The sequence below is a fragment of the Elgaria multicarinata genome, chromosome 2 (assembly GCF_023053635.1).
Source record: "Elgaria multicarinata webbii isolate HBS135686 ecotype San Diego chromosome 2, rElgMul1.1.pri, whole genome shotgun sequence".
Classification (NCBI taxonomy): Eukaryota; Metazoa; Chordata; class Lepidosauria; order Squamata; family Anguidae; genus Elgaria; species Elgaria multicarinata.
The window spans coordinates 104,820,035-104,828,558 of NC_086172.1; the positions used below are offsets into that span (position 1 = coordinate 104,820,035).

The 8,524-nt window shown below is 43.0% G+C and overlaps 1 protein-coding gene across 2 annotated transcripts in view; it reads left to right on the plus strand.

The window, feature by feature from the left end:
• KIF18A (kinesin family member 18A) overlaps positions 1-4,765 on the plus strand; it is a 53,794-nt gene extending 49,029 nt beyond the window's left edge. The window contains exons 15-16 of one of the 2 annotated variants that reach the window (XM_063118789.1): positions 1,302-1,405; positions 4,652-4,765. In XM_063118789.1, the coding sequence (XP_062974859.1) occupies positions 1,302-1,405; positions 4,652-4,761 (214 nt within the window). In that variant the 3' untranslated portion in view covers positions 4,762-4,765. The remainder of the gene's footprint in view (positions 1-1,301; positions 1,406-4,651) is intronic. The other variant, XM_063118790.1, reaches the window with a different exon arrangement.
• Positions 4,766-8,524: the final 3,759 nt, after the last annotated feature.

An 8,524-nucleotide genomic window follows, 5' to 3' on the forward strand; every position in this document is an offset into this window, starting at 1 on the left:
TTTCCCAGCAGAGAAGTAGGTATTGGCAGTATGCTCGTGCAGTGGGGTTTTAGAGGAGCTGGATGAGCATCGTGTATATCCCCAGTCAAACTTCTTCCATTGGACTCCTGCCTGCAGGTGTTGATGGCTGATTTGGGGGAGAAGATGGGTCATGCAGCAGGATCACGTATTGAACAAGGGCTGGGGGGGGGGGTGCCTGTTCAAGTCACTCATCCTAGGTGCCAAACAAACAGAGCTTGGGTAGCTGCCATTTTTACCTCCCTACACTGTCAATTTTCTGAATGGCCAAAATTATGGCAGAAATTTAAGTCCTTCTTCCACTCTGCTCTTTCATCTTTAAAGTGAGCACATTTCTACTTCTTGTGTGGTTGAGATATGTATGTATGTATTTGATTTCTACCCTACCTTTCCACCAAGAAAATGGTGTTCAAGGCAGCTTTAAAATACTTTAAGAAAGTGAAAATCATATCTGCCAATGAGCCTGAAGCTACAGGGAATCCAGAACTCTGGCCATCTTTCACAGTTCCTTGTCCTCTCCAATACTGTTGCTTAACCAGCTTGCCATGTTGTCCAGACCGAAAACTGTGACTAACATTACCCATGGTTGGTTTAAGCAAGCCAAATCCAGTAACTGTAGTTTGAAGGTTGTTCGAAACTAACCATAGTTATTGTTGTTAGCAGTTTGTCAGTCCAGACAACATGATAAACCACAGTTAAATAAAACTAGAAACGAAGTCTTCCAAATTTCTCCGAGCTATACAGAAGGAGAGGGGGAGTGCGTAAGCTTGAGCCTTGCTCCGACACATTCTCTTTGCACTACATTCTGCTTTAGCACTGGGGTGGCCAACTTTGGTGGGTTGGGGAGGCACATTGGCTCCCCAGGAAACCTTTGCAGCCGTACCCATCCCCACTACCACCACTGGAAATGGTCATGGCGGTGGAATCCCAGCGATTCTGCTGGGAAACAAGTAATTGCATTCCTCTCCAGCCTGCCAAACAATTGTTTGGCAGACTGAGAGGCGTGCAATATCGCAGAGAAATGTCAATTCCACTGGGGCATATGGGGCGCATGGGAAAGCACACACGTTGTTTCCCTGTAGAATCACTGGGATTCCAGTAGTGGAGGCACCCAGTAGCGGCTGCAAAAAAAGTCAGGTGGGGGCCACATACTGGGGAGCCGGGAGGCATGCTCGTTTAGCATGACATGTGACCAGTTAACTTTGTATTCTGAGGAAACAAGATGCAGTGTGTTGGTCTAACATAACTGTGCCCAAAGTAAATGTTCAAACTTTTTCTCTCAGTTCAGGATCAAGCACTGGATTAATACAAGATCATACAGTTGCAAAACGTATGAGACAAGACCCTGTGTTAAATAATAAACCTCTAAGAGTACCTAAAACCACAGGTAAGTGTCAAAATCTACAATTTTCAGTAATTATACCCAAAGTTAAGCAACAGGTGACTACATAGAAGGTCCAAGATTACCAGCTGACATTTTCAATTTGTCGTTTTTATAGACTTTTTTGCCTATGATAATTCAGAGGTGCAATTTGGCTGATATAGTGTAGCCACTCAGTTAGGAGTAAATAGGTTACACCTTGGGAACCCCACAGTTCTGGGTTTTTTAATATAAGCAAAGAGGAGGCAAGTAATAGGACCTGTATATGTAAAATGGAATCTTGGGGTCATGGTGGATAGTTCAATAAAAACATCAGTCTCGTGTGCAGCAGCTTTTTTTAAAAAAATATGCAAATGCCATGTTAGAGATGATTAGGAAAGGGGGCAAAAATAAAACTGAAAATATTGTTATGTCTCTACCCAAATCTATGGTGCAACCATATTTGGAATACTGTGTACAGTTCTGGTTGCCAGATCTCAAAAAGGACATTGTAGACTTTGGAAAGAGCAAACAAAATAATCAAGGGGTTGGAGCAGCTCCTCTATGAGGAAAAGTTAACGTTTTGGTCTATTTAGTTTAGAAAAAAAGGACAATAAGAGCGAGGCATGATAGAAGCATGTAAAGTTATGCATGATGTGGAGAAAGTGGATAGAGTACTAGAACCTGGGGTCATCCAATGAACCTGAATGGTGGGAGATTCAGGATGGGCCAAAGGAAGTTGTACTTCACACAACACATTGTTGCTTCCACAAGATGTGGTAATGGCCACTAACTTGGGCAGCATTAAAGGGGCATTCAACAAACTCATGGGACAAACTCAAATTATGATGTTTATATACTACCTCCAGGATCGGAGGCAGCATGCCTCTGAATACCACTGGCTGGGGAACAACAGCTGCTAGGACCCAATGCGCTCATGGGCTTCTCAGATGCATCTGGTTAACCATTGTGGGAGAAAGGATGCTGGACTAAATATACTTTTGGGGTTGATCAGGGCTCTTCTGACACATTCTTCCTTACCTCAGGGCTGGAACGCCCAGATATTCTCTAGCATTCCATCCACTGGAGTGGGGGCAGAGGCACATGCTTTGAACCTGTTTGTTGCTCCTGTGGTAGCTCAGAGAAGGCTCCCACTACCACTGAGGCTAAAGGCTGAGCTCTTAGCCATTCCCTTCCACATATCCTCAGTGCATCATGAAGCTTCTGGAAACCGTCCTTCCATAGCTTCCAGTACTGTAGGCCTGTAGTGCAGCACTCTGCAGGCCTGTTGGACGTCTTTCATCCTGAGGATCGAATTCAAGTTCAGAAGAACTCTCAGGCACTGCATTCCAGTGGCGGCATGGAGCCAAAGGCAAAAGGAAGAAGGCCAACCTATTTAGCTTAAAGCTTATAACTGCATGTAGATTAAGTTTAAAGAGAGGCATTTCAAGCTTTAAACATACCCCCCCCCAAAAAAAAAAATTGCAAAAGTTGGGAACCCACTGGTCAGGGGAAAGGGGTGGGACCATCAGGGGAACTGGCATGGCCTTCAGGGAAACCCCAGAGGGACCGATGTGGCTCCCAGGCAGGCTGGATTTGGCCCACAGACTTGAGGTTCTGCATCTCTGCTATGGTGCCTCCACCTGCCTGGGGCCAATCATACTCCCATTATATTTTTCAAACAAGAACAGTGTCAGCAGCAGAGAACTAGGACTTCTAATTGCTCTTCCCCCAGGCAAAATCAGTGTTCTCCTTAGACCTGGCGGAGTGAAGCATTGCATGTGGTGTTCCCCAAGCTAAAAAAAAAAGCTTGACTACGGCTTTATCAGTGCTCCGCACAATGCTGTCTTCCTGTTAATTATTTGTACTAAATGTTGGCTAACAAAGGATACCAGCCTCAATTACTGTAATTGTATTGTTAAAAGAATCATGGAACTGAATGCCTAATGTGGAAGCCGCAGCACAGCAGACATGCTGAGAATCTCAAAAAGCATCAATATTCCAAGATACATGAGCTCGGGCCCGTTCTCTACATAAGAGCTGTGAAGAGTCACCATGGACGATTATGAGTTCTCAGAATGTTTCTCTGTAACCCTTGAAAGTCTGGGCCGTCTTGCACTTGTTTCATTATTTCTACAGCACCGTCTCTATACCTGGGGCTTTGCAAAGGACAGGTTCCAATGGTCCCCCTCCCCCCAGGGGCTTACGATCTAAAAGCAGGCAAAGGGAAGCCTGAGCTGCTTAACCTTAGTTATAGTCTCTCAGCAAAAAAATTTTTTAAATGGCTTCCCTCCCCACCCCTCCACAGTTTGTGAAAAAGTGATGGGAGTGGGGAGAAGAATGGAACCACATGGGTATATAGTTTTGGTTATTATTTATTTATTTACATTTCTACACCGCCCCATAGCCGAAGCTCTCTGAGCGGTTATGGGTCCTTCCATAAAATGGCAGTATGCAGAAGACAGATCAGCATCTACCAGTAGATCCCTGCGTGATCCACACACAGCCTGATAGGGTTCTAGTAGAAATTGAAGGTCAGCCTGCAAGCCTGACGGCTGCCCACCCCTTGTAAAACGGCAGCAGCAGAATATAACATGGTTGCATAATCCAGTCTGTTTCACCTCGCTTGAAGAAATCTGCATGTTTGTTTTTTTAAACTCTTTAAGCCAGAAACTGAATGAATATAACAAGTACTGGTGACAAGGGCAAGTACATTTCCCAAAAAACTTTCTTTAACGTACATTATCAGTACATTTTCTTTGTTTTATTTCTTTGTAACGATAGTTGGCTCTCAGAGGCCTTACAAAGAAATGCGTTTTTTAAAAAATACAGCCAATAAAACAACAACAGACTAGTTCATCACATCTTGAAAGGCACCAGGTTGGGGAAGGCTTGTGTATAGGGTTGCAGCCCAAAACCTGCTCTTTCAATTGTGCTTGGAAATGGACAGGGAATCAGTTGTGGCTCTTCAAAAACCGGCATGGATTGCTCCATACAACCCATTTCAGTTCACAATTCTGCTGCTACATTTTGCGCTACCTGTAGCTTCCAAACAGTCGTCAGAGGCAGCCCCCATGTACAGCACATGTTACTAGCGCATGGATTTCCTCTATTATAAGAGAAAATGGAAATAGTGGTAATAGTCAAACTTCTGTCCTGTTCTTTAACTTAACATTAACTGTAACATTTTATAGTGCCTTTGTTTTGTTTTCTCACCATAGCAGTGTCTGTCGTTCTCTCTTTTTTTAACATGGCTAATTCTTTGTTCCATAGGAATTAGAACAAGAAGCTGGAAGCAACATGATGGGCTAAGAAAACATCTCAAAAGTAATTTCAAGGAAAATGCAGCAGTGGGCATGAAAACATTAAAAAAAGCATTTTGAATGGCATATCACTATAGTTTGTACATATTTTAATTTATTAGCAGGAGGAGAGAGGTGAACTTTGCATTTACTCTCTGCCTGTTTCTCTCTTATCTGTTGTGGTACTCTATTTCTTGGGATAATGTACGGCACTAGGATGCTACTTCAGTAAGCATTTAAAATAAAAGCATCCATTTTAATGTACGAATAACTACTTTTAATGCTCACATTTGGACTATAGTTTATCATTCAGTAGCACTTAATAATTGGAACATCATTGAACTTAACAAATATCGCTTTGACCTCTTTGCCTTTCAACATGTTTCCGTGAAATAATATCTTGCAATAAAAATATGGCCGAAAAGATTGGTGGGTTCCATTGTAGAAGGTTCACATGCAGCTTGATGTCTTTTTGCCTTAAATTGCTGGGCAAATAACACATGCCATGTTAGCATGGCAGGAATGAGGCTCAAGAATATCCCATGGGACTTTCCTTTCCTCCATGCAGAGCTGTGAGCTACACTTGCTGTGGGGTGGGGAGATTGTGTCCATGGATTTCGTGCCCTGTTAGGTTCTTTCTCCTGAAATCCCTGTACTTATCAATCTTTCCTTTGGGGGGGGGGAGCAAACAAGCAAGCAAATGTCAATTCTTACTAATACAGTGAATAACTATATAGATGTCAAGTCCCTTTGTTCATTTTTTTTCTTATTTGCCACTAAAGATTTGCAGGATAAGGCATTGGAAGTATGTATTTTTTTAAAAGTAAAATGGTAGCTAGTATTTAGTTTGCAACTTTTCCCAAACTTCCTGGGCAACTTGAATGTAAAAATATATCCTTGTATAATTAGCCTTTCTACAGTCTCTAGTGTTTTCATATGTGTGTATGTGTTTTAGATAGGTTAGGTATGCTAACTGTAAATAAAGTTTTACTAACTGTAAATCCGAACTGTTGTTATGGATGTGTATCACCCTGTATCTATCTTGCTCCTTCAATTATTTACTTTAATCTTTATTTGATGTGTGATGTTTATCTCATGCCTAGACCTAAAAAGTTCTTACTTCTAACACTGGCATGCCAATTCCCAGCTCAGGAGAGAATGTAGAATAATTCCAATGAATTGAGGTTGGTCAAAGGAGTATCCTCGTCTGTTATTCAATTCTGTCTTTAGCACTAGGTTCTGTGAAAGGGTAGCAGCATCCAGACTTAGGCCTGGTGCTTTCTCAGAAACAAATCTGCACTATGATGCTTAGCTCCTAAGCTGTGCTACTACAATAAGATGAAAGGTGGGGGAGCAACTGCTTAACAGTTGATGCAAATATAAGCACATTAAGGGAGGAAATTTATTTGTACAGGAATTCTTCACTAGTGCAGGGATTAAACATATTCTGAAAGGGAAATTAAAAAGAGGCTTGCCTGATGCCACAAAGATGGGTGGGTGTTAGATGAGCCTCCTAGAGAGAGCATTATGTAACCAGAGCTGCACCCACTGAGAAGGCCCTCTTATCAAGTGCACTTCAGGTGGCTGGGACACGAGGTGGAAAGAAGCACTCCTTCAGGTACCCCAGCCCTAAATCATCTCGAACTTTCGAAGGAAAGAACCAGCACTTTGAATTGTACTTGGAGATGGACCAAGAGCCAGAGTAGCTACTTAAGCACTGGTAAAATGTGATCCTGGCACCAGGCAGCAATATTCTGACATACATCAATGGCAGCCTCTCATGCATGTATTGTAGTAGTGGTTACCAGAGCATGTGGTTAACAGGCCAGGTTACCTCTGTTCAGGTTGCAGCTGAAACATCAGCCTCAGTTGGTGAAAGGGACTCCAAACCACAGAGGGAGTCCACTTTAGAATCTATTGACAAATCTAGACTGATAAGCATCACAAAGTTGCAAACCTGATTCTTTAAGAAGAATGCAACTACATTCAGAACAGTTTGAATTCCACCTTCCAAGGCAGATGACCCGCCTACCAACAGTGCCTCCATCTTGTCTGTAGTGAGCTTAGTTTATTGGTTATCAGCCAAATCATTCAACTCCTCTGCTGCTTGTCAGATTCAGTTGGGAGAGAACTGAGTGCCGTTTGAATACTGATGACACCCAACTTCAAATCACAAATGATGTCACTTAGTGGTTTCACGTAAGCACCATGAGGCACAAGATAGAATCTTGCAGGACCTCTTACCAGAAATGCCAAGGAGATGAACAGTGGTCCACTAGCTCCACCTTCTGGAATCAGTCATTCACATAGGAGAAGAACCACTGCAAACCAGTACCCCAATACCCAACCCAGCAATGTATAATCTGAGTCCAGGAAGGGCTTTTTCGAGAGTGGTCTCGACATGACCTCCTTAGATGTGGCTGGAACTGGCCCATCCTGAGAGGAGTTTGCCAGTTCCTGGGTCCTGCCAGCCAATCTTTCTCTGCTTGATGTTATGAGCCAAAGGGGCGAGCGTTGAACATACTGATGGCAGGCTGGACTTGCCAAACATCCTTGTTCAACAGCTGTCTAAATTTTTCCAGCAAAATAGGATTATCCAGAGCTCTGGATGCATTCCTAGATAAAACTATCTGTAAAGAAGCACCTAGATAATTTGGAACTCCAATCATATCAGCATCTAAGTTGCATGGAGCAGTTACTGGGTTGACAGGCACCCCTTTCAAACTTGGATGTGGAATAGCGCCAACAGCCACACTTCCATTTCTATATGTTTATATCCGGCAGCAATGACTAAAAGAGGTTACAATCTGAGTGATGACCAGCTAGAGGTAGAACATAGTTATTGCATGCAATCCAGTCTCTGGAGGGCTTCATTTGCATCAGTTTGTGGGAGGGGAATGCAAGAGACACATGGATTAGGAAGCAATTATATACCTGTTTAAGAGTAAATTGCCATATTTGTTTTAGAAAATTGCAGCTGATATCTGTGGAATATTGTTCAGCTTTCTAGTGAGATGGTCTATAGTTGTACCTTATCATAACTCTACCAGCCCTGGGCAGCAAATGGAAGCGTTGTTGGAGAAGATGCTGAGTTTCTTCCAGGTTGAAATCACAGCGCTACTGATTAAGCTAAAATCATTAGGCTGGGAAGTGGATCACTGTTCAGGGAAGACTAAGTGAAGTGACAGCCTGCTTCTTTAGTCATGAGCAGAAGCTGGACAAATTACCTGCAGAGATAAGACAGAGCTGAACAGTTCAGAAGAGCTGAACTGGCTGTTCAAATGTTTTCCTTTGTTTAAAGCAAGTGTGAGCAACACGTAGGCTGCATGTGTGTGTATTCCCCTCCAAAAGCCCATTTTGCAGCCCTGTCACCATGCCACCAAATTTCAATGGTGTGGCAGGCCCCGTTAAAAGGAAAAAACTGCTGCTAAAATGTGGCAAAGAAGACCCTTTTCCCCACTGCCTTTTCAGCAAACCACTGGGTTTTTTTCTTTTAAAATGGGGCTTTTTTCCCCTGCCACTGAATTTCAGCGGGGCAAGGGGTGCAGCCCGTGGTGAGGTCCCATCAGAGGGTGGGATGCACCTCCCTCCAAGCCCTAGAAGTTGTCCATCCCTGGGTTAAAGTATTGAGATAATTATATGGTTGCTATTATATACCTGGTATTGATTCCTGCATTGAGCAGGGGGTTGGACTCGATGGCCTTGTAGGCCCCTTCCAACTCTGCTATTCTATAATTCTAATGTGTCAAGGCCACCTACTTAACATAGCATAGCAAAGTTGACAAAGATTTCCAGTTTCCTGTTGAAGCTATAGATTGGACTGAAAAGTGTTAAGGGAAATAGA